The sequence below is a fragment of the Typopeltis vanoorti genome, chromosome 16 (genome assembly GCF_054136105.1).
Source record: "Typopeltis vanoorti isolate ZY-2024b chromosome 16, IOZ_Tvanoo_1.0, whole genome shotgun sequence".
NCBI classification, from domain to species: domain Eukaryota; kingdom Metazoa; phylum Arthropoda; class Arachnida; order Uropygi; family Thelyphonidae; genus Typopeltis; species Typopeltis vanoorti.
This window is the reverse complement of record NC_143564.1, coordinates 103,348,566-103,375,907: the sequence shown is the minus strand read 5'-3', so window position 1 is coordinate 103,375,907 and position 27,342 is coordinate 103,348,566. Positions and strand designations below refer to the sequence as shown.

At 36.8% G+C, this 27,342-nt stretch overlaps 1 protein-coding gene across 1 annotated transcript in view; it reads right to left on the bottom strand.

The window, feature by feature from the left end:
- Nucleotides 1-27,342, bottom strand: part of LOC150098230 (betaine--homocysteine S-methyltransferase 1-like) — an 88,396-nt gene that overhangs the window by 23,292 nt on the left and 37,762 nt on the right. The window contains exons 4-5 of the mRNA XM_090405927.1: nt 21,432-21,623; nt 6,873-7,020 (exon numbers count right to left, since the gene is read on the bottom strand). Of these exons, the coding sequence (XP_090262053.1) occupies nt 6,873-7,020; nt 21,432-21,623 (340 nt within the window). The remainder of the gene's footprint in view (nt 1-6,872; nt 7,021-21,431; nt 21,624-27,342) is intronic.

Here is a 27,342-nt window from a genome sequence, read left to right as displayed (position 1 = left end):
AAGAGGGGGTCGAGAGTTAGAAAGTTAGAAAGATTTAATGATAGAGAGAATGTGTCGCGAGGTTCGGAAAGTGAATTAGATTGGATGAGGCAAGAAATGAAATGGATGCGGAATGAAATTAAGAGAATTCAGGTCAAAACTATTAAAATAAATCATGATGGCATGAAAGAGTTAACGAAAGATGAGCGAGTGGCGTTGTATGGCGACTCCATTATTAAAGGTGTGCTAGAGGATAAAATGCACAAGGTATGTTTTCCAGGCGGTAAAATAAGTAGAGTGATTGAGGCATTGGATATGAGGCAGGAGCGAGCAAAAGAGTTAATTGTATTAATTGGTACAAATGATTTGAGAGAGAACAAAGAGCATGTCAAAATGAATGTCAAGAGACTGCTTGGAAAGATAAAAGAGAATAGTGTGACAGGAAGGGTGGTCAGTGTGTTGCCTAGGTATGATTGTGGTGAAATGAGGCGGAGAGCAAGGATTATGAATGGTATTCTGGCTGAAATGTGTGAGGAGATGGGAGTACAGTTTGTTAATGTATGGAATGGAGGGACGAAGTGAGCTGTATGGGAGCGATGGACTGCATTTGAGTGGTTATGGTGTGAGTCGCTTGGAGAGACTGCTGCTGGAAGGTAGAGAAGTGAATAGAGAAAATGAATCAGATCGAGAGGGGAGTGATGTGGAAGAGCAGGAGAGTAAGACAGGAGAGATTGAAGAAGTGGAAATGAATGGAGAGGTGAGTGGTATGAGTATAGAAAATGAGAGAATGGGTGTGCAAGAGGAGCAGGGAAACGGGGAGGCCCAGGGTGGACAGGGATACACAGCGTGAGAAAGGTGGATGCTCCAAGAGGAGGTGAGAGCATGTGTAGGCAGGAAAATAATGGGATGACCAGGGATCAAGAGGAAACAGATGTTGTTGCAAAGGGTTCTAAAATGAAGAGGCAGAAAGAGAAATGGCCCCAGTCCAGCATGGAGAGAGCACATCGAGTGAATGATATCAGTGGAACTAGCTGTAGATCCAGAAATGAGTTGTTGTGTTTGTATACCAATGCTAGAAGCATAAGAAACAAGGCGGATGAAATGGTTGCACTAATTGTGTCTGTGTACCCAGAGATTGTTGGAATAAGTGAGACATGGTTAGATGAGGACGACATCCTGACAGGAATAGAGATGGAAAGGTATGATGTGTTTCGTGAGGATAGAAGGGATAAAAAGGGAGGGGGAGTGCTATTGATGATAGAGAAAGAGTTATGTCCATACAAGGTAGAGATGCAAGAGGGAAATAGGGCCAGTGGTTTTGAGGCAGTATGGTGTGAGATAGAGGTGAATAGAATCAAATACTTGGTGGGATGTTGTTATAGACCTGGTAATGTGGATGGTGGTGATAGTGAAATGTATAGTCAAATAAGCCAAGCAAATAAGAAAAGGGTGATCATTATGGGTGATTTTAATTATGGCAATATAGACTGGAATGAAGAGATAGCGACTGGAAGTAAAGAAAATGAGTTTCTTGAGTTTTTGAGGGATAACTACCTCAGACAGTATGTAACAGAGGGCACACGAGGATTAAGGGTCTTGGATTTGGTCATCTCATCGGAGGATGTAATTATAAATGAGGTGTCAAATCATCCACCAATTGGTGAAAGTGACCATGAGGTGATTACCTGGGTGGTTGCCAGCAGTGCAAGGACCCCTGTGAAAAAAGGGTATATGTGGAACTACAAGGGGGGTGATTATGAAGAGCTCAGGAGACAGCTTGCAGATGTAGCATGGAATGAGGAGTTAGCTGGAAAAGAGATCAATGCAGCTTGGGGGATTTTCAAAAACTATTTAGTAGATGCAATGTCTAAATGTATACCATGGGTGAGAAGGTTAAATAAGGTAGGTGTGAGATGGATGAATAAAGAGATTAAGCATGCAATACAGAAAAAAAGGCATTGTGGAGACAGCATAAGAGAAGTGGAAGTAACCAATTTCATGAGGTCTACAAAGACCAGGCAAGGAGGGTGACTTGGTAGGTGAGAGTAGCTAAAGAGAGGTATGAACAGCAGTTAGCTAATGAAGCCAAAAAGAATCCTAGGGAGTTCTTTCGATATGTAGCCAGCAAAAGAAAGAATGATTATGGAAGGATGACATTGATTGGAAGAAATGGTATAAAGACAGCTGTTGCAGAATGTGTTGTGGAGATACTTAATGAGCAATTCATAAAGATCTTTCAATCTTGTGAATGTGACTTCATGGAGAGATTAAGAGCAGTTGATGATGGGGAGGAGAGACTGACTGTAAGTGAGCAAGAGGTGTTTGGGGAGTTGAGTAAACTAGATGTAAATAAGGCTGTGGGACTTGATAATATATCACCACGTATTCTGAAGGAGTGTGCCAGAGAGTTGACACCTGCCTTGACATATTTTTTTAATACGAGTCTTGCACTTGGTCAAGTTCCTAAAGAGTGGAAGGAGGGCAAGATTGTGCCACTTCATAAAGGAGGTGATCGAACTCAAGCATCAAACTATAGGCCTATTTGTGTGTCAGGTGTTGTGGTTAAGTTGTTGGAGAAGCTTGTGAGAACTAGGATCCAGAGTTGGGTTGACAACAATGGTATAATCTTTGATGGACAGCATGGATTTGCTAAAGGGAGGTCGTGTTTTAGTAATCTACTTACTTATTACAATAAAGTGACTGCTTCCTTGGACAGAGGAGAAGGATACACAGTAATATACTTGGATTTCGCAAAAGCTTTTGATAGAGTACCTCATGATAAGTTGACAGTCAAACTAGAGCAGATGGGGTTGGATATTAGATTAGTGCATTGGATTGGAGACTGGCTATCTGATAGGTATCAACAAGTTGTGTATGGGGGTGCAATATCCAGGAAAAGGAAAGTCACTAGTGGAGTGCCTCAGGGGTCTGTTTTAGGGCCATTACTATTTAACTTAGATATTAATGATATTGGTGAAGATTTGGATGGAGATATTCAGTTGTTTGCAGATGATGCAAAGTTGGGACGAACCATAAAGAGTAGTGAAGATGTTGTGGCCTTGCAAGAAGACTTGAATAAATTGAGTGATTGGGCAAGCAAATGGGGATGTGAGTTCAAGGTTGCAAAATGTAAGGTTTTAAAATTTGGAAAGATGGGATGCAGAATTTATGCTTGGTGAGAATATATTGTTGGAAGTAGAGGAAATAAGAGATCTGGGGGTGATAGTGGATAAGGATCTAAAATTTAGGGGACACATCGCCAAAATTGTGAAGACAACACAAAGACTTCTGGGAATGATGCGGAGGACACTGACATGTAGAAGTAGGGAGATGCTTGTTCCAATGTATAAGGCTTTGATTAGGCCACACTTGGACTATTGTGCGCAGATTTGGTCACCGGGTTTTCAGAAGGATGAAGAGATGTTGGAAAGGGTCCAAAGGCGACTGACTAAGGTAGTTTCTAACCTCTGGAATGTTGAGTATGAGGTAAGATTGAAAAGATGTAATTTGCAGAGTCTCGTGGGGAGAAGGAAGAGGGGAGATATGATAGAGACCTACAAGTTGGTAAGGGGTTGTTATAGGATCAATGGTAGAGAAGTTCTACAGAGAATAGTGGGAGATCAGGGGAGAACCAGAGGTCATCCCTGGAAACTATATAAGGAGGGTGTGAGTAAGGGAGTGAGAGGCAGGTTTTTTTCGTGCAGAGTTGTGAGTGATTGGAATGCCTTGCCTGAGAGCGTGGTGTCTGCAAGTAGTTTGAATGTGTTTAAGACACGGTATGATGAGATGTGTGTGTAAGATAAAAGGACCTCCTAGATAGTCTTTGACTCCATGAGGTCTTGTTTAATAATAATAATAATAAATATGAAAATTTTGGGGAAAAAAAATTGTTTTTCCCTTTTACTTTATGTAAGGCCAATTTATGGGTAGTTAATGTGATATTGTACATTTGCTTATGCACATTTTGCAGTTTTTTAAACTATTTCTCAAGTACAAATGTTTTATACTTTAGGCAAAGAAAAATAAAAATATGTTAATAAATAAATATGTTGACAGAAATAAAAATTAGCAAAAATATATAAAGAAGTCTCTTCAAAATTTCACTTTGTGGGCTGCTCAGCAAATGAATCCATGATTTGACTATAGTTTATTTTATGTACTATTTCATTTTCAATGAAAGAATTGCTAGGTTTGGTGAACATTTCTGACCCATCTTAAGCTGAAAATAATTTCTGATTAGTTTTTTACTGAAGCTTTGCTAGCAGCTTACAGATGTTGGCAAGGTTGTGTAAATTCCAGTACAATGCAAAAACTTGGGAATGAATACTACTACGAGTCATTTTTATGGCTCTGCTGCAGAAGATGGAAAGCACTTAACTCTTTTATACTGCTGAATGCAAGTGGATTTTGCTTTTGACAGAAACAGACTGCATTTAGGTCTCAAAAATATTTTTTGCACCATCTAACTTTTACCAAGAAATTGGTGACAGAGCCTAATATAGTATCTGTCAAAATGGTATAGATTAATAACTTACCCTTTGCAATCAGTTTCGCCAGGAAATTACTTTTTTTTTAAATGCAAAAAAAACTTACCAAATTTAGCTATAAACACTTCCTTTTTTTTTTTTTTTTTTATAAAGACTTGGATATGGGATTGCATGAATGAATGCCTACATTTATGCCATTCAGTTAACCTCCCAAATATTTACAAAGGTTCTATTATCGAATAAAACAAAAGCAAAACTTCTAGATGACCATATTACCCACACGCACATCTCACTTCCAGAAATTTCCAAAATATCCTGGATTTTTAGTGTTGCTCCCACCAACAAAAGGTTTTTGTAAACCTATAGTAACGTTAGTACTGTGGATTAGCTAAGAATTTTCTTATTTTTTTTAATTAATTTTATTTACATAGTCCAGAAAGCCTATATAGAGACCAAACATGGAAATTTTTCAAGCCACTTCAGGTCTTCAATGAACTGCACAGTGCACTAGACATTCACAAACATCCATGTACCAGTGGCAGGATTTGAACCTACAGCTTGTTGATTGTAGAGCAGATACACTAACCACTCAGCAATGTACATTTTATCTTATAACAAATGTTGTTTGAACTTCTGTTTTTTCTTGCATAAGTTATTTGGATAAAAAAGCTTAGGGTACATCAGGTGAAAGAAAAAGCCCAACTTCAATTTCCTAATATATACCCTCAAGGTGTTCAAAAGCCAACTTTTGAGTTTGTATTTGGCCAGAGCAAATAACTAAACTTAAAGAACAGCTGTAATTCATCTTACAATGAGTGCAGTGCAATTATCAATACCATTTTACCTCCCATATTTGGCACACAATTTTGATATTTTCGTTTTTGCTGCCTGGGAAAATGATCAAGTTTGTCCCCCTCCACTAGATCTATCCCTGACATAATTCAAAAGTATTTATATATTTGCCATTTTGTGTTTACTGTATTTCTAACCACTTCAGTCTATACTGAAGAAAATATTATGAGGGTTGTTTGAAAATAATAAATTTTTTATACTTTCAACAGGTTATTTGAAAAGTTTGGTAAATTTCCAATAGGCAGCGACACAATTCGTTCATGCATACCAGTGTCAAGCATGTATCATCTTTTTCATGAACCATGGAAAAATTTTAACTGCATGTAACACGTAGTTCTCGTTTAGCAAACATTTAAAATGACCATGTTTGCATTTTTCAGAAAATTAGAGAAAAACAAGTTTTGTGCAGTGATAAAACACTTTTATATGAAGTGGACAGCTATGCAGATCAAAGCCAAGCTTGATGTAGTTCATGGAGACTCTGCACCAGCATTAAAGACTATTTTTTTGGATAAATGAGTTTAAACGTGGTCATAATTCCATCGAAGATGAAGCATACTCTGATGCCCAACTGAGATTACTATGAAAGAAATAATTGACAAAATCCACATTATCGTTATGGAAGACCGCCAAGTGAAAGTGCATGAGATTGCAAGCATCTCAACTGAATGGGTGTATAATATCCTGCACGAAAAATTGCACATGAAAAAGCTGTGTGCACGATGGGTGCTGTGATTGTTGTCTGTCGATCAAAAATGCAAGCAAAAAGACATTTAAATGCAGCATTATGCTATGTTTAATAGCAATTTGCAGGATTTTTTGCATCAATTCATGACTGTAGACAAACTTGGATCCACTACTACTGTTTTGACTGCTGCTTGGACTCAGGTGAGGCCAAGCAGCAGTCAAAACAGCGGACAATACCCGGTGAAAGAGCCAAAAAAGGCAAAGACTGTTTTGTTAGCTGGGAAGGTGATGGCCACTGTTTTTTGGGATTCCCAATAAATTATCATGATAGACTATTTGGAAAAGGGTAAGACAATAACAGGAGTCTATTATGCATCATTGTTGGATAAATGAGTTTAAACGTGGTCATAATTCCATTGAAGATTATGCGTTTAAAAGAAGTACTGAGAAAAAATGGCCAAGATTGGTGCACAAAAAAAATGCTCTTTCATCAAGACAATGCACCGTCTCCCACACATCAGCCATCGCAATGGCAAAATTGCACGAATTGAGGTTCGAATTGGTTCTACATCCACCGTATTATCTGGACTTGACCCCCATGTGATTTCTTGTTCCCAAACTTAAAAATTTGGCTTGGTGGGAAAAAATTTTCTTCTTGACAAATCCTACTTTTTAGATGGGATGAAAAAATTGGAAACTCGCTGGACCAAATGTGTAGACCTTGATGGAGACTATGTTGAGAAATAAAGGCGATTTTTTCCAAAACAATGTGTAACTTATTTTTTTCACCGAACTTTTCAAACAACCCTCATAAGTGTATATAGCACTGTCATATAACCCTCATATGGCACTTTCAAACACACTTACCGGCTTTGGCCATTCTTACAGCACATTGTCCTGTTGTAGTGCCATGTAAGTCACCTTCAGGTCCTATGCACATAGTAGCAGCCACTGGTAAAGATGTTGCCTTGCATACTTCAATAGCCCACTCAATTTCTTCAACATGTTCAAAGTACTGAAACAAAGTTACTTGATTACTTTCTTTAATGATGCAACAGCCATAACATCTTTAAAAAAAAATGGTTAAAAACATTAGAAGGAACTTCTGATATTCATAAATTAAGAACATTTCTAGTTATATATATATATATATATATATATATATATATATATATATATATATATATATATATATGGTATAGGGTTTGGAATTTTAGAAAGCAAGAATGAGATGTAGTGAATATAATTAGGACATATTGAAGGCAAGGGAAGTTAAGACATTTGGATGATAGTGGACAAGGACCTACAATTTAGAAAGTACACTGCTTGAAGTATGGAGGATGACAATGCTATTAGGGAGATACAAGTAGAGAAATTATAGCTCTACACCCCCAAGAGATGAAAATGTGAGCGATGTTCTGAAAGTAATGTCTCCATTATGACAGCTCCCCAGTAAAGAGACATGTTAGTGAAATAAATAAAAGGTAATGTATGAAAATAAATTAGAAATTCAAACTATTTAACTACCTAATCTCACTCCTTTTCAATACATTTTTTCCTGCAGAAAACATTTTTCAAAGCAGTAATAGTAAAAATCTTCAGATTATTTCATTTTCCTCATTTTCATTCAAAAATGGATGTCTTTGAGATATGCTTTCACTTTAAGAAATAACCAAAAGTCTGAAGAGTTGAGTTCATGCTGTAAGGAGGATGTTTCACATCTTTAAATCCAATTTTTTTTGATGGTCATTGAAGTGAACAAACATGTGTGTAGATTTTTTTTTTTTTGTCATGACTGTTCCTTAGCATAAGCATGATTAATTCACTGTTTCAATATTCTCAGTGTTAACACAGCTTTGTGAATTCACTGCTGTCTTTTATCATGCAGTTAAGAATGTCAAAGTTTGAAGTTTTTGGCTCTCTTTGAGGCAAGCAGTGATATTCCACGACCATAATGAGAGATAACTTTTGTCGAGAGTTGCAATTCTGTGAAGCTAAGCACTGCACTCCCAACATATAGTACTTGCATCCACGTTACTACATGATAAAACTCCTGCAATTGGCAGAGAATTTCAAAGCACTCAACATTTTTGTGTCAAAAATTCAGTTACTGTGTACTATGCTACATGCTTTAACCAACCTGTAAAAGACTCATCCATTGTGTATGTCAGTGATCTTCAGCCTTTCACCTGCTGGGGACTGCATTCACTATCGGAAAGACTGTGGGCTGTAGACAAAATCTGTTCAGTTTTTTTTTTTTTTTTTTTTAGAGTGAGTTAGTCAAATTATGTCCTCAACACTGAAGATGGAGGTAGGCACAGTGTACTTGTAAGCAGTAAAATTTAGGGGAAATGGATATATCACATCCATTGAAAGATTACGATAGTCAATAGATATACAAAGCAAAAAATATATATCTGTCCTACTTAAAAGATAAAATTAAAAAACGTAATTTCATACATTTATTTATCAGAAGATATACATACATTTAATGCGATATTTGAGTTGAGACTGCAAATTATCAGAAAGCTCATTAACACCCCAACCGGCCATGAATCTGTATAGAAGATGACGCTGGTTGGGGTGTCATCTTCTATAGACTTTCATCAAAATCTGGATACGATTCTGTAACACCCATTTATTAACATGGATAAGAAGTGCAATTGGTCTCACTATTTCATCCACCACGGCTGATAGAGAGGTTAATATTTATTTCAAGGTTCATGACATGCAATCTTAAAATATTATGCAAATGATCATTTGAAAATCTTGTTTTACATTTTGATTTGACTGTTTGCATTTTTGAAAATGTGATTCACAAATATATGTGCTACCAAAAAAAGGAGAACAAGGCCACAGCAAACCTTTTTAGACTTACAAATGTCTCAGGTATACAGAATATACTGACCAATAAAGAGAGAAATTAGCTGTATACAAGACAGTGTTTAAACCAACTTTAACTTATTGATCTGAGAGCTGGGTTAGAAGTAAAACACTTTACTAAAGACTAGAGACCGCAGATACGAGAGTCCTGAGAAAGATTAATGGAATGAACAGATGGCATTCAATGGCAATATCATATTAAAAATGAGGATATTAGGAAAGGACTTGATATTGTCAGCATCCAGGAATGCATTAGCAGAGCTAATCTCAGGTGGTATGGTCACTTAAGCAGAATGGGAGAGGAAAGAGCAAAACTTTTCTCTGCCAGATTGGCAGGAAAAGGACCCAGAGGAAGACCAAGATATAGGTGGATTGATACAGTAAAAAGTGCCTTAGAAGACAGAAATAAGACCTGATAATATTGGAGTCTTGACATTTAACAATCTGATTTGGAAGAAAATTGTAGATAGGAGAAGTTAGTAATGATGTAAATTTTTCATGTAGTACTATCATATCCTGTAAACCCCTTGAGGGTATATATCAGGAATTTGATGATGTAGTCTCGGGTAGTGCTGAATATACTGACCAATAATTTCTTAAAGCCTGAGATATTATAGACATCTATTATTTACTGAGTTATCTCATTTGAGATACTTAAAATATTGAACTCTGATTACCAGTTTATAATCACTATCACTGAATACACTTCAGTAACATTGATTATAGTCAAAATTAACTGACAAAAGTAACAAACAAATCATCCATACCTAGACACAAGAGAAGAACTAACATTTTGCAAAACTTATCTGACATATGATTCAATGGGTACTGATTGAAAGCAGCGAGAATAGGATACTACTAATGCAGAAGAATTCATGCTTATGCTCTGCTTCATTTAGCAGGTCTCAACATGTCTCAAAATCCATTGTTTCTCAGTTCTTTATCTCCTCCAATCTCCATTGAGTGAAAACTGATACTGAGATGCCACCATGTGTTTCCTTTAAATGACATCAGCGACCAACAATCACTGTCTGTAGCCACAGAAATATAACACAGGTGCTTTTAGTGATCATTTATTTGCATATGGTTACTAAAAGTTGACACTGTTAAATATATATAAAAATTTGAAAGGTAGACTTTCTGGGAGACCAAGGGCCACATCTAAATGCTCTGGAGGCCACAGGCTGGGGATCCCTGATGTGTGTGTGATAACAAGAAAAGTACAACACTGTATACTGCTGTATATTAAACTTCATTGGAAAAATGAAAGAATAAAAAAACGAAAAAAGGCCGCTAGAGCACCAGACGGTCGGTCGTATTTTCAGGGAGCTCCCAAAAGCTAAGTATAATTTTGAATGAAAATTAGAATATAGGTTAAAATCATAACGTAATATTGTCTAATTTTGGTAGCTTGTTGTGTCTGTGTGATTTTGGTGTGAATTCCGTAACTTAATTCAGTATTTAACAATACGTTTCATAGATTTGAATATGGCGGTAATGTGACGTAAGATAATGGCATCCAAAAATACGACTCCACCATTGTTCAAAAACTATAATGTGAGAGAATTTGTCCAATGTGATGTGTGTGGAATGTATGCATTCCCGAATGAGGCTGGAGTTTGGATTGAAAGTGACAGTGGTGGGAGAATGTGCAGAAAGTGTAAACAAAGTAAAGAGTTGAAGTATGTGTCAGGTTGTGAGACAGTTAAAGAAAGCCAGAATGAGAGTGAAAATAGTGGCTTGATAGGGAATTGCAATGTACAAGATGGCAATGAGAGCGCTGATCTAAGAAAGAGTGAGAGCAACTATACAGAAAGAGAAAATGGTTTGAATGATAAAAAAAATGAGGAATTATTTGTAGGAAGTGAGATTGCCAGGTTGCGCACAGTGATACAAAATGCGCAGTGGCAATTAGAGCACCTGCAAAACTCTTTCCAGAGTGATTCGGCTAACGTAAATAAACAGCATAAGAGTGGGAGAGTTTCTGAAATGAAGGAAAGAGTGTTGTATGGCAACTCATTATTAAGAGGAGTGATAGATGGGAGTGTAACTAAATCGTACTTACTGGGTGCAAAATTTAAGGATTTAAGTGAGAGTATTAGAGTGCAAAAACAGAGGGTGAAAGAATTAATAATTGTGGCGGGTATGAATGAATTGAAAAGTGATAAATTTTTTATGAGAGAGGACTTGAAAGTATTGTTAAAGGTAGTGAAAGAAAAGAGTGACAGAGTTAAAATGGTGAGTCTGTTGCCACGGTATGACAGAGAGGAGTTTAGAAGAAGGGCCATAATCGCAAATGACATTATGCGCAGGTTATGTAGACGGTGTGGTGTGGAATTCATGGACGTGTGGAATGAGTTTGATGGGCGAAAAGACTTATACAAGATGGATGGCCTGCATTTGAATGGACTTGGTGTGCAGAGACTGGAAAAAGTGTTGCTGAATGAAGTGAAAATGGATGTGCAGAACCAGGGAAACTAGAACTACCAAGGAGGGGGGGGGTTGCAAACTTCAGTGAGACAGTTGAGTGTAAAAATGTATATAATGTACCCGAGCCAGCACTAAGGACAAAAAATGGGAATGGGACATTTAGAATAACGCATCAAGATAGGGGTGGGACAAAGGGATCACTACATTTCAGTATACTAATGCCAGGAGTATTAGGAACAAGAAGGAAGAAATTTTGGCCTTGATTGGCTCTTCCTGGCCACAGGTTATTGGCATTAGTGAAACATGGCTGACGGAAGATGATATAGTTAGTGGGATAGAATGTGTAGGTTATGATGTATTTAGGAGGGACAGAGAGAATAAAATGGGGGGAGGTGTGTTATTGATGATAGCTGATGAACTGCAGCCAAGGAGAATTGAAGTTGTATTGCAGGATAGTGAAAGGAACTCATTTGAGGCTATTTGGTGTGAGACTGAGACTGGCAGAATAAAATATACAGTTGGGTGCTGCTATAGACCAGATGATGGAATAGATGGTGGAGATAGTATGCATAAACAAATTGATGAAATGAGTGGAAGGAGGGTAATTATTATGGGGGATTTCAACTATGGTAACATTGATTGGAAGGAGGAGAGGACACATGTGAGGAAGGAAATGGATTTTATTCAATTATTAAGGGATAACTATCTGAGACAGCATGTAATTGAAAATACTAGGGGTGTGAGAGTGCTTGACCTGGTAATAGCATCTCACAATTTGACTGTAATGAATATGACCATGTTGCCACCTACTGGTGAGAGTGATCATAAGGTCTTGACCTGGGAGGTGGCTAAAGGTGTGGAATTTCTGATTAAGACAGGGTATATGTGGAATTACCGTGCTGGCAAGTTTGACAAGCTTAGGAGATTGCTTGGATCAGTGCCATGGCATGTACAACTGCAAGGGCTGGACGTCGATAGAGCATGGGAAGTGGTCAAGGAGCATTTACAGGAGGTTATGGCTGATTGTATACCTAGGGTCCGAATAGTAAAACAAGTAGGGATTAAATGGATGAATAACATCATTAAACTTGAGCTGCAAAAAAAGAAACAACTGTGGAGGGAATTTAAAGAAAGGGGTGACCTGCAGGCACACTAACGGTATAAAGTGCAGGCCAAAAGGGTAACGAGTGTGGTAAAAACAGCAAAAGCGATTATGAAAGGAAACTAGCTATGCAAGCAAAAGAAAATCCCAAACAGTTCTTTCAATATGCTGCAAGCAAGAAAAAAACTGTACATGGCAAAATGATTTTAAGGAATGACGATGGCAAGGTGGTCACTGAACCAGTCAATATAGTGGAGTTACTGAGCGCGCACTTTGCAAAAGTATATCATCCAGGTGGTGACATTGAAAAAATGAAGGAACCATTCGTTTATACGGGAATTGTGATGAATGAAGTGGAGGTGACTAGTCTATTACAGAACCTTAATGTGAATACATCTATGGGATTGGATGGTATACCGGCACAGGTCTTGCGTGAAGCAGCTAAGGAATTATCAGTGCCCTTGACCATGTTGTTTAATCTGAGTCTCAGGTCTGGTTTAGTCCCGAAGGCGTGGAAAGAGGGGAAAATAGTTTCACTGCATAAAGGAGGATCCAAGACTATGGTGGCAAATTACTGACTGATCAGCATATCAGGAGTCGTTGTCAAGGTCTTGGAGAAAGTAGTCAAGGGAAAAATACAGGAATGGATTGATGAAAATGAGATACTGTACAGGGGACAGCATGGCTTTGTGAAGGGTAGATCATGCCTCAGTAACTTGCTCAAGTTTTATAACAAGGTGACGGCAGAACTGGATAAGGGAAATGGGTTTACAGTGATACTGCTGAACCTGGCAAAAGCGTTTGACAGGATACCACATGGAATTCTAATCTGTAAACTACAACATATGGAAATGGATATAGGGTTGGTGAGATGGATAGGTGGGTGGTTGATGGAGAGATATCAAAGAGTAGTTTATTCAGGAGTAGAGTCCAAAAGATGGCCTGTGACTAGTGGTGTGCCACAAGGTTCTGTTCTTGGACCACTGCTGTTTAATCTGTTCATTAACAATATAGGGAAGGATCTAAGTGGAACAGTTAATTTGTTCGCTGATGATACAAGGTTGGGTAGGGCGATAGTAAATGCAGAAGATGTCAAAGTCTTGCAGGATGACTTAGATAGATTGGAGTTCTGGGCTAAGGAGAATGGATGTCAATTTAATGTGACAAAATGTAAGGTTATACATTTTGGGGTGAAAAGATTAGCAGCAGTATACCACATTGGTGGAACTGTACTCCAAGAGATTGATGAGGCCAGGGACTTTGGAGTGTTGGTAGATAGAGAGATGCAGTTTTGGGGACACATTGCAAAAGTAGCTAAATCAGCTCATCAACTCACTTGGTTGTTGAAAAATACCTTGACGAGCAGAGACAAGCAAGTTATCGTACCTCTGTACCGAGCCCTGTTAAGACCTCATCTCGACTACTGTGCCCAGATTTTGTCACCTCGGTTCCTTCTTGATGGGGAGGAGGTGGAGAGGATCCAGAGGCGAGTGACTAAGATGATAGCAGGTCTATGAAATGAACCATATGAGAACAGGTTTAAGATTTGTGGGTTGCCGAAACTAGTTGATAGGCGGAAAGGGGAGATATGATTGAGACATTCAAATTGCTAAAAGGATTCTATAGGATTAATTCAGAGGATATTTTTGAGATCAGGACTGGTGGTGATGGGAGAACTAGGGGACACCTATGGAAGCTGGGCAAGAGTGGTTAGCAGGGGTGTTAGAGCTGGGTTATTTACTTTTAGAGTGGTAAATGAGTGGAATAAGCTGCCAGAGTCTGTTGTGGGTGCTATGACAGTGAGCGAGTTCAAGGCAAGGTATTACAGATACTGTGGGAATGTGGAATAGTTGTGTGGACATGATGTTTAGGGCCTCCCTCGATGAGTTTAAGGACTCCCTGGAGTAGCCCGAAATAATAATAATACTGCTGTATATTAAACTTCATTGGAAAAATGAAAGAATAAAAACACTTCAAGGCCATTCACACTGAACGCTGTGCATCTGGAATTACTTTTGGAATGTTGTCCCTATTTTGGAAAGGATCAAAAAAAACAGTAACTAAGGTGTGTCTCTGCAAGATGAGTACAAAAATATATTGAAAGAAAAAATGTCATTTGAAGTCTGGTGGAAAAGAAGAGATGCAATATAACAGACATAAGTCTCAAATCTCTCTCTCTCTTTCATGTAGGATGGTGATGAGAGGTGACACAGGGGTATCTTCTAGTTGGGTAAGCTTTCTACATGCTAATTCAGTTTGTTCCCTTCAGAGACCTCTACGAGTATGTTAAAAAAAAAAAAAATCTGTAGTCCAATAGGACTCTAGCATAGTTTAAGTTATGTTGAGTTAGGTAGTGTGTGAATTCTAGTTGTTTCATTTGAACTTTGCCAGATGTTATGTTATTCACATAACATAAACTAAATTATGGGTTTTTGGAAGTTATCCAGGACTCTTTTCAAATAGCTTCACTAAAAATTGGCTAGAAGTGGAGAAGGAGGTGAGCCCATAACTCTTTTTTTCATATTTTTTTTCCTTGAAACTAGAAGTTTTGATGTAATATTTAAACAGAAGAATGGTTTCTGGCAGGAAAAGGTTTTGTAGCTGTTTGTTTCTTCTATAGAGACATCTGTAAATAGATTTGTAACATCTAGGACTTATAAATGGTGGGCAGTAGATGGCAGTGTTGTAGCTCGTTGTAGTAGGTAGAGACAGAGTTGTAGAGTAGGTGCCCTCCCTCAATTAGTCTAGACTCCCTGGAGGTGTATGCAATAAAAGAAATAAAATAAATTAAAGATGCCAAAAATTGTATTCTTGGTTTCATCCTTTATCCAAGTGTAACCAAAGTTTATGCATGAAGTAACTTCATGACAGGGCAACTCATATATATATATATGATTAGTACTATTAACTCGGGGTTGGGATATGTTCATTTTTTTAAATTAACTGACTTAAAACCCGAGAATTATAACACAATGACATTTATTTGAAAAAACGCGACATGTTTCGTCAAGAATGACTTCATCAGGCGATAAGAACATAGAAAGACATTAAAAGACACTGAAATTAACACTGACACACTCTAAAGCTATACAATTATAAAGCCATAATATTCGACTGTAAAATACAGTTATTATGAGCTTGAACTACAGTCAGAGTTCAAGTTCTATTGTTGTACACCTGTGCGTGTGTGGAATCACGCGATCTCCAGTATCTAATAGTAGAGTTGAAAGAGTCAGGCAAATTATAGCTAAGATTGTTATTCATGTGAAAAGGGTCCAAGGTAATTTCCTTTGACTCGACAATGCGGCACTCTACCTCATCATGGCAGATGTGTAGGTTTGAAGTTGATGTCCAATTTATTTCATGTTGGTGGCTTTCTATGTTTTCTATGTTTTTTCTATGGCTTTTCTATGTTCTTATCGCCTGATGAAGTCATTCTTGACGAAACATGTCGCGTTTTTTCAAATAAATATCATTGTGTTATAATTCTTGGGTTTTAAGTCAGTTAATTTAAAAAAAATGAACATATCCCAACCCCGAGTTAATAGTACTAATCATCATTTCCCTTCTGACGAGGGTAATTGTTCACTTATGAAAGCATATCAGAAGACACTAAAGAGCATTGGAATTAATATCAACAGACTTATCTTCTTGAAGAAATGTAAGTTTTCCTCAATTATTCCAAAGTTCCTACAATTTAAAGAAATCATTACTACAGAAAGAGCGCACCGTATTTACACTAGAGCTAAACTTGAACTTTTAACAGAGAGGATTTGTGATACAAAATGCAATTTATCTTTGCTTTTCACAGAAAAAACATCTTTAGAAAACCAATAAGCAGCCTGCTTAGATCTGGATTCTTGGAATCACATTAGAGATTTAAGTACACACCGTGCATTACAATATCAAAACTTAAACAAACAGAAGCTAATCAGGAAATTCAACTTTCTCAAGTCAAAACAAGAAAGATCTACCTTAAATAATTGTCATAGCAGACTTAAAAATTTGGTGATTAACAAATCGTCATACGTGCTAAGTCCCGATGAAGAGAAAATTCTCGAAAAAGGCCTAAATTTTGTGTTGGCACCAAAATGCATCCCTAAAGAACTACTTTTAACTAAGATGGAGAAGGCAGCTTCGCTACTTCCTACTGCAGACGCGAGTTTACTTCGCATCGAAGCAATTCTTGCAATCAACAACGCAAAACCTCCTTCTGATAATATATCCCCTAGTGAGAGACTTGCAATTAAAAATGTAAGGATTAACAAGGACATTGTCATCTTAAAGGCTGATAAGGGGAATGCAACTGTAGTTCTAGATAAAATAGACTACCGAGAAAAAATCTTAGCACTGTTAGATTCAGATAGTTATTCGGAAATTGAGAGAGATCCAACAAGAGAAATACACAATAGAACCAATAATCTCCTACAAAAGACCACAGAAATTCCACGGAATACACAGCTCTCCATCCGCTCTTTACACCCCCCCCCCTCATTCCAAGGTTATATGGTCTCCAGAAGGTACACAAAGAAAACTATCCACTGAGACCTATAGTAGACAGCATTGACTCACCCACATAGAGGTTATCCAAATATTTGGCGTCATCGTTAAAAGCTTATGCGGGAAAATCTTCTTCTTATATTAAAAACTCAACAGATTTTGTCTCTAAAATAAAGGACCTAAAACTAAAATCTTCTGACATGGTGAGCTTTGACGTGGTAGCACTCTTTACCAACGTTCCGACACAGGACGTTCTCCATATTTTAAAAAACAAGATCTCAAATAAAATGTTCTCTCTGTTATCTCACTGTGTAAACTCTGGCTATTTTGAATTCGAAGGTAAACTATACAAACAGGTCAAAGGATTAGCTATGGGAAGCCCCCTCTCTCCTGTGTTAGCCAACATTTTTTTCGAGGACTTTGAACAAAAAGCAATCTCCTCTTTTACTTTAAAACCGAAAATTTGGCTTAGATATGTGGACGATATATTCCTCATATGGGAGCATGGTACCGAGAATCTTCAAAAGTTTCTCGACCACTTAAACAACTGCCATCAAGATATAAAATTGACTATGGAGATTGAAGAAAATAGTTCCATCTGTTTCCTAGATGTTAAACTCACCAAGACGCCTGAATCAATTAAAGTCTCTATATTTAGAAAGCCAACTCATACAGACAGATATTTGCATGCATCATCCCATCACCATCCAGCGCAAAAGTTGGGTATTATATCAACTCTAGCGAATTGTGCAAGATCTGTACTGTCGGATGAAGAAGAACTGAAAAAAGGAACTACAACATCTGTAAATGGACCTTTAAAAACAATAGCTACTCTCTAAAAAATATTAACAACCAATTATCCCACCGTCAACGTAGAGACACAGGACGACTCCAAAGGTCATATCGTCTTGCCATATATCAGCACACTATCCAAAAAGCTGAGTAGAATTCTAAAGAAGTTTAACATAAAAACGTGCTTCTCGACTATGCCAAAATAAGATCACGCTTCAACAACTATAAACAACCTCACAACCTTCTACAATTCCCAGGTGTATACAAGGTCACTTGTGAATGCGGAAAGCCTTACTATGGGCAGACGGAGAAATCTATCTTACTACATCTCGAAGAGCACCAGCGCGACATTGCTTATAAAAGAACCAGAGCAACTGCTCTGTCAGGCCATGTCCTGCTTTCAATAAACACGAACAACAAAAGCCACCAACATGAAATAAATTGGACATCAACTTCAAACCTACACATCTGCCATGATGAGGTAGAGCGCTGCATTGTCGAGTCAAAGGAAATCACCTTGGACCCTTTTCACATGAATAACAATCTTAGCTATAATTTGCCTGACTCTTTCAACTCTACTATTAGATACTGGAGATCGTGTGATTCCACACATGCACAGGTGTACAACAATAGAACTTTAACTCTGACTTTAGTTCAAGCTCATAATAACTGTATTTTACAGTCGAATATTATGGCTTTATAATTGTATAGCTTTGGAGTGTGTCAATGTTAATTTCAGTGTCTTTTAATATCTTTCTATGTTCTTATCGCCTGATGAAGTCATTCTTGACGAAACATGTCGCGTTTTTTCAAATAAATGTCATTGTGTTATAATTCTCGGGTTTTAAGTCAGTTAATTTAAAAAAAAATGAATATATGGTTAATGACTTCACATCAATTGCCTTCGTATATTATCAAGGTTGAAGTAATGATTAAGTCATATTTCCACATATGAAGTAGGCAAAAGGTGTCACACCTTATTATTAAAATACTCTGGATTTAGAGATAGATATTGAAAGTTTATATAATATAACCAAGTGGAAAAACTTTCAACATCTATCTCTAAATCCAGAATATTTTAATAATAAATTGTCACACTACTTATTATTTGGCTACTTCTATATCAAAATCTGACTTCTGCATTACTTCAACCTTAGTATCACTTCTGGGTCTGGCTTCAATTGATGAGACCTCAATAAAGGTCGAAACCAGTCTGGGTAGCGGCCCTTCCCATAATGTATAGCATTATACATGCCTTGTTTGTGCATTGCATTATGGGATACTAAGGTAATTGATGTGAAGTCATTAGCCTCTACATACAGGGTGGGCAAAAGTCACAAAGGGGTCTGAAGTTTTAATAACTTTTTAAATTAATTTTTTTTTTAAATTTTTCTTTACAGATTTTATAAAGAAGAACTTAGAGATTTACCATGGAAAAATTATTTACAACCAAACAGCAAACACAAACTGTGAAATTTTGCTATCAAAACCAAGAATCAATAATTCTGATCCAATGAACATATTGTCACCATTACAGCATGAGAGATTCTCCAAGCAAATCGATGATTAGACGTTTGATTGGTCATTTTGAGGAACAAGGTTCAGTAAGCGACCATCCACAAACAGGCAGATTGTGCTCTGTTAGGAACAAAACCTTACTTTTTTCTCCTTACTAATTCTTGAAATCTGTGGGCATAATCTGGTGGCTTCAGCTGTTGCACCAACTGGATTTTATATGTAAGGGAGAGTGTGACAGAAGATCGGAGCACATCAACTTGAAGGCAGTCTGGGCAAGTTGGAGTCTCTCGGACGTTACTCCAGCATATTCTGAAAACCTTGAACCTGTTTCCATATAAAATCCAGTTGGTGCAACAGCTGAAGCCACCAGATTATGCCCACAGATTTCAAGAATTAGTAAGGAGAAATCCTCAATTTATCCACAAGCTGATAATGTCAGATGAAGCACATTTTCATTTGAATGGCTTCATTAGCAAACAAAACTGCAGGATTTGGGGTTCAGAAATTCCTAGGGCAATTCACCCCCTTAAGTGTATGGTCTGGTGTGGGGCGATGTCGGAAGAAGTGATCGACCTTACTTTTTCGAAGACCACGTTGGAAAACCTGTCAATGTTACAGGAGATGAATATTGGTCTATGATTGAAAATTTCTTACTCGCAGCAATTCAAGACAAACATGACATGTGCTTCCAGCAGGAAGGAGCAACAGCTCACACAGCAAGGACCACAATCCAATGTCTCAGGCAAATTTTTGAAGGAAGAATAATTTTCCATGGTTGCGACATAAGCTGGCCATTGCGTTCTCCAGATCTGACAAGTCCTGATTTCTACCTATGAGGCTATCTCAAAGAAAAAGTTCATGTTAACAAGCCTCAGACACTCCAAACAGCTGAAAAACAATATTCGGGCCAAAATCAGAGCACTGGAACCTGAACCCCATTTTCTGCTTGGCACGTTTGTGCCAAGCAGAAAATGGACACCATTTACAAGATTTGATTTTTCACACCTAGTGTAAATTTATTTCCTATATATACTGTATATGATGCTATGGTATTTTAAATTTAAAACAAAAAATAAAGGAGTTATTAAATATTGAAACCCCTTTGTGACTTTTGACCCACCCTGTACAAATTGCCCTGTCATGACATTACTTCATGTACAAACTTTGTTTGCTTACACTTGGATAAAGGATGAAACAAGAATATAATTTCTTGGCAGCTTTAATTTATAATATAACCAAGTGGGAAAAGCTTTCATCTAGGCTTGCTAGAAGTGTGATGGTATATCACTAATTCCTTAGTTTTTTTTACAATGAAATGCAAACTTTATTAATATGAAGGAAATCTTTTTTTTTTTTTCCTATGTGCAGTGATGCTGGCTATGACAAATGTTTGGAGAGATTGAATCTAGAATCTGCAACAAGTCTCAAGGGTACTTCTTTATGCATTTTTAGGACTCCATCAATTTTTAGAACAAATGGATGTTTGGAAGCAATTCAGTTGGATTTCTTCAGGCTTGCTGAGCCTTTTGATCATATTAGCCTTGTTGTTCAGAATATATAATTAATCACAATCAATATCTTCTGATTAATGCATAAAGTGTGCTGTGAAGCTGAAATTTCAAATGTAAATATTAATTCTGAACTTAACATATTCGACTTCCTGATTCATTAAATTAGGAATCCTGATATTACTAACATCAGGAAATTTCAAGCTAACATTATAAATAAATAGCAGTAATGCAACTATATTTTAATAATGTGGCAAAATTCCCGTTTTATTCTATGAAGATATTTCCCAGCAAAAGAAACATTTCAGAATATTTCTTGTACCATTCCTTGAAACAAATTGATTTTTGGTTATAAGTAAATGAAATTAAAAAAAAATATTTAACAGATAAATCACTAAAATGTAACTTTTTATCAGCTACTTTGAACTAAGAACAATGGAATATTCTAAAATTGACAGACAGGCATGAAAACTTAAAGCTACACTAAAGAGTTTTAATGTAGCTTAAAACTCTTTAGTGTAGCTTTACACTAAAGAGTTTTAATCAATTAATTAGATATTTGCTTATTACTACATTTCCCAGCACAAGAAACATTTGAGAATGTTTCTTGTACCATTCCTTAAAATGAATCGATTTTTTGGTTATAAGGAAATGAAATTTAAAAAAAAAAAATATATATTTAACAGTGCTTACTTCACAAATAAGAAAGTCTACTTCATTCTCAACAAATACTTTGACTTGTTTACGGAACTCTTCTTGGACATCTTCCTTTGATTTTCCACTTAGGTATGATGGGGTTTGGCAAATACCACCAGCTACTAGAGCATTTCCTTCTTTGGCCACTTCTCGGGCTATCCTGCATGCAGCATTGTTAATGTCATTGCCCTAAAAAAAAAACATCACATATCTATTTTCCCCTGGATGATCTATTACAAGAATATTGATAATTTTAACTAAAAAAAAGATTAATACTCAAAACTCATTATATATCATAAAACAAGGAACTTAAAATATGAGAGGGGGGGGGTCTGAAAAGTTCTGATAAACACCTAGAACAAGAAGAAAGAAAAAGAACAAATTATTACAATTTGATGAAACATGGGGCTTAAAGGATATGTTCTTTCTTGTAGTTATATCAGTTGCTTTAATATCATTTCTGGTCTAGGTGTTCATCAGAACTTTCTGGACCTCCTCCCCTTGTGTGTATTTCAGATCAACAGAACTGGAAAATTATTGCTGTTTGCCAGACTTGGAGACCACTAGTTATTACCTAGTGGGCCTCCAAGATTGCATGATTATTCATGATCACCAATACAGTGTCTTCAAATCCAGAACTTGAGCAGTTACTCTTAACATCTCCAAGATATATAATTAAATTTGGGATAGAGGCCTTCTCAATAAATACTATCCTATGGTCATCTATCCCTTAGTGGACAATATCAATTTAGGAACCCAGAAGTCAGTTCATTCACCTATCCTCTTTCTTCTGCATATATAAAAGATCTTTCCTCACTGACCTCAAGTCCCACCCATAGTTTTATGAATGATAGTACATACCATTCATTCTATCATTTTACAAACCACAATGGTCCAATATTCCAAGAATTGAAGAATGGCACAAAAGTCTTGAAAATGGGGCAAGAACAACTTATGCAGCTTTAAATTTTTGTATGCATAAATCCAACATACAAGAGGTTACAGAACCTAGTGAAATGGTGCTGTGTGTAGGCAAGAATTAAGGTAAGAGGAACCTAAGCAAAACTATTCTGAAGTATCTATGTATTTCTTTCTCTCTTTTTTTTTTTTTTTTTTGAAGAGTCAAAAGTTGTAATTGGTTGGAATACTTTATGGGAAAGCTGTCTGTTGGCAGCTGCTGTTCCTGTTTTAATAGGCTTAATGGAAAGTAGATGAACAATAGACACCAGTTCAATGGAGTTACAATAAAACAGTCCTATATTTTCTTTCACACACCTGTCTGCATTAACTAAACTAGGTCTTAGAGCCTGATGTATAAATGGAATTGAATGTAAGGGATATAGTATTTTTAGGAATGATAGAAGATATATAGGAGAGGAGGGAAAGAGTATTTAATGATATCAGATGAATTGAATCCCGTTAGGACAAAAACTCATGAAGGCAATAATGGCCTGGTGTGCAGTGGAGGGTTAACAGAATGAAATATGGTGGGGTGTTGCTACAAACTTGATGGCTCAGTTCTAGGGGGGGGGGTATGTACTGCTAAAGCCATGATAGGTACTAAAAGAGCAGTTATGGGTGACTTAAATTATCCAGATATTGAGTGGATATAGAGAAAACTTATAAGAATGAAGGAAAAATTTACTGAGCTGTTTATGAGACAACTTTTTTTTCAAACAGCATGTGAAAGAAGTAACTTGAGGACAAAGTGTTCTATTTAGTCATGACATCAGAAAGCATCTCAGTTAAGGATTTGACTGCTTTTCCACCAGCTGATGACAGTAATCATGCCATACTGACCTGGGAAGTAATCAATATGGAGGTTCCAATCAGGACATAATGAGCTACAAATCAATCTGAAAATTATGAATTCATGAGAACATCAGTGCATGGGAATCTTTGAAAGCATGCTTAAATAATTCCTGATTGGAACCTCCATATTGATTACTTCCCAGGCATTGATTACTTCCAATCAGGACATAATGAGCTACAAATCAATCTGAAAATTATGAATTCATGAGAACATCAGTGCATGGGAATCTTTGAAAGCATGCTTAAATAATGCAGTATCTGAATTTGTGTTTAGAGTTCAAAGAACAAATAGGATGAGAGTGACATGGACATACAATCTTACTAAGCAAAGGATCCATAAGATGTGGAAGAAACACTGTAAGAATAAGAGTGAAAGGAGTTATGAAATATATAAAGCACTGGCCAGAAAATTAAGTGTTGTATGGAAAGCTAAGTTGGAATACAAAAAGAAACTGCCTGCATAGGCTAAAGGCAATCCAAAAGAATTTTATCTTTTGTAAAAGATAAAAGCAACTAAAAGAGAAAGAATGAATGCAAAAGAATAACATTAAATGTAGATGGTCAGAAGCAATAGTACAAATAATGAGTACTCACTTTGCCAAGATTTATCAACAATGTAGAGTTATACCACCATAGTGGATGGAGAGAGAGAGAGAGAAGTGCATGAGAGTTTCTAGAGCTGTTGCATAACCTGGATAAGAATTCAGCAACAGGAACAGATGGGATATCAGCATATATGCTAAAGCAGTATTTCCCAGTATGGTACACATACCACCAGGGATATGCAAGAGGTCTTTGGGGGGAAGGGAGAGAATAGGGATGAGCACTATAATAAATTTAGTTTAATCCTTTATCCAAGTGTGAGCAAACAAAGTTTGTGCCTGAAAGTATTTCAGGACTGGGGTAAGGTGGTACAACACCGGGCAACTCGTTGCAAAGGTGGAACAAGCTAACATCACTCCTATCTCAGTATCTCCCATAATGCAAAACACATCTCCTTGCGGATATGTATATATAATATTATGCATTAAGGGAAGGGCCACTACCCGGACTAGTTTAGACCTTTACTGAGGTTTCTTCAGGGAGTCAGGCCCATGTGGAGATACTAGGCAGAAGTATTAGCAAGGTCATCTCTACCTATAAAAACAGTGTGCCACCTTTTTATTAAATTACTCTAGATTTAGAGAAAGATGTTGAAAGTTTATTTTTCACTTGGTTAGACTATAATAAATTTAGTTTAATCCTTTATCCAAGTGTGAGCAAACAAAGTTTGCACCTGAAAGTATCTTCAGGACTGGGGTAAGGTGGTACAACACTGGGCAACTCGTTGCAAAGGTGGAACAAGCTAACATCATTCCTATCTCAGTATCTCCCATAATGCAAAACACATCTCCTTGCTCCCTGGATAAAGGATTAAACTAAATTTATTATAGTCTAACCAAGTGAAAAATAAACTTTCAACAGGGATAAGCACTTTTTTTAAATTCCGATTACTTTTTTTTCTTTTATATTTTTGTTGCCACATTGTCGCAGGTCTACTGTCTAGTTCATTTTTCAATAACTAAAAAATCTAAAAGGAAGTTTTAAACAAAATGCAAAAAAACAAAAACAAAGTCACTCTTTACCTGTATTTAGCATCTTCCACTAGTGCTGCATTGGGCAATAGCATGATCATGTTTTAATGTAGTTTGAAGTGTTTGCATTAAAAATTTAACCACAGGGTTAAAACTCTTCACTAAATTTCATTTGTGCTATTTGTTTTTATACTGAAAATTTAAAATTCATAATTTTTTTTCTATTCTATGTATACTGAGTTCATAACTAAAATGTTTTTAATAATTAAAACAATTGTTTCACATCTCAATTTATTATAACACAAACATTAAATAATAAATAAATATGTTTATAATTATTCACTTTTGAATGAAATATAACTTCTTCCAAATTGCCTTTGCCCAAGAGGGGATATACTGGTGTTGCAAAAATTTTAAAAGGGGGTATGCAGCTGCTGAAAGTTTGGCAAAACACTGTACTAAAAGAATTTCAGTTGACTGACTAGGCTCTTAATATGTTTGTATAATTTGAGTCTTAGCTTGGTAAAGATCCCATACGAATGGAAATAATGTATGATAATTCCATTGCATAGGTGTGGTGCAAAGACTGATATGTCCAACTACCAACTTATCAGTATTTTCTTATACAGTGAAACCTGTGATGTATCCATAACTACAGAATAAACACATATGCCATAGTAAATAACTTTATTATTTTTAAAAAATTTCATCTTAGGTATCGTAAGACATCAGAACAATTATCGAACAACAATACGAACTGAATTAAAAAAAAAAACGATGAGTTAGAGGTTATATCGTAGTGCGTAGTGTTCGTGCAAACTCCTGATAAGATAAGTATTATTTTCAGTTATCGTTGATAAAATTACTTAATATTGCGTAGTTTTGTTTGCCTTGCATATTTTAGTGCGTTTGTTTGTGTGTTTTTGGTGTGTTATAACTTATTATTTGATAAAACACGTTGCGAATAATTATGGCACCTGTACGCAGGAAAATGGCGGCCAGTAATGATGGTTCGCCATCTTTATCAAAGAATGGTAGTATAAAAGAAATGAGTCAGTGTACTAGCTGTGAAATGTATGCTTTGCGGAGTGCGGTCGGAGTATGGATAGATGATAATAAAGGATTGAATGTAGAAAATGTAGGGAGAATGAGGAATTGAAGTGTATTTCGGATCGTGAGTGTGATATTTTTGTCAAACCTCAGAATGAAGAAAATAGCGATATGACAAGAAACGGCAAGGTTGTACATGAGAATTATGGGAGTGTGAATGATAGTATTAATGGTTTCTCAGAGAATAAAAAAGATGAGATAGATGCATTGAGTGAGATTGCTTTGTTGAATGGTGCGATAGAAAGGGCAAAACAGCAGCTAGAGTGCATGAACAAAAGTCGACTGAATGAACCAACCAATAATAAAAGGTATGACAGGAAAAATAGACGTATGAATGTGAACATGAACAAAATGAAGGATAGAGTGCTGTATGGAGACTCGTTAGTACGAGGTGTGTTAGTAGAGGATTTGACAAAATCGTACCAACCTGGTGCGACCATAAAGGATGTAACTGAGTCTATTAGAGAGCAAAAGGAAAGGATGAAAGAAATGATTGTTGTGGCAGGTACGAATGATTTGAAAGGATATAAAATGGAAATGATAGAAGACCTGAATGAATTGTTTGAGGTAGCAAAAGAAACGAGTGAGAGAGTTAGAATGATTAGTCTTTTGCCACGGTATGACAGTGAAATGTTTAAAAGGAGGGCCATAATTGCGAATGACTTTATGCGTGGGTTATGTATGACGAGTAGAGTGGAATTTGTGGACGTGTGGAGTGAGTTTGATGGGCGAAAGGATCTATATAAGATGGATGGCTTGCATTTGAATGGTTACGGTGTAAGAAGACTTGAGAAAGTGTTGCTGAATGTAGTGGATGTGCAAATTCAGGGAAACTAGATTTGTTTAGGGGGGGGGGGGAGTAGATATATAGTTCTTAGGGAGGCAGTTGAATGTAAGAATGAATATAATATGCTAGAGCAAATAAGGACAACAAACCAGAGTGGGATAGTTAATATAAAGCATCAAGGTAGGGTTGGGGCTAATGGGGGTCTTAAATTCATGTACACTAATACTAGGAGTATTAGGAACAAGAAAGAAGAGTTTTTGGCCATGGTTGGCACTTCCAGACCACAGGTTATTGGTATTAGTGAAACATGGCTGACTGTAGATGATATAGCTAGTGGGATTGAATGCGATGGGTATAGTGTGTTCAGGAATGACAGAGAGAATAAAATGGGGGGAGGAGTATTGTTGATGATAGCTGATGAGCTACAGCCAAGGAGAATAGAAGTTGAATTGCAGTATAGAGAAAAGAGCACATTTGAGGCCATTTGGTGTGAGATTGTGGCTAGCAGAACTAAATATACAATTGGGTGCTGCTATAGACCAGGTGATGGAAAAGATGGTGGTGACAGTATGCACAAGCAAATAGAAGAAATGAGTGGAAGGAGGGTGATTATTATGGGAGATTT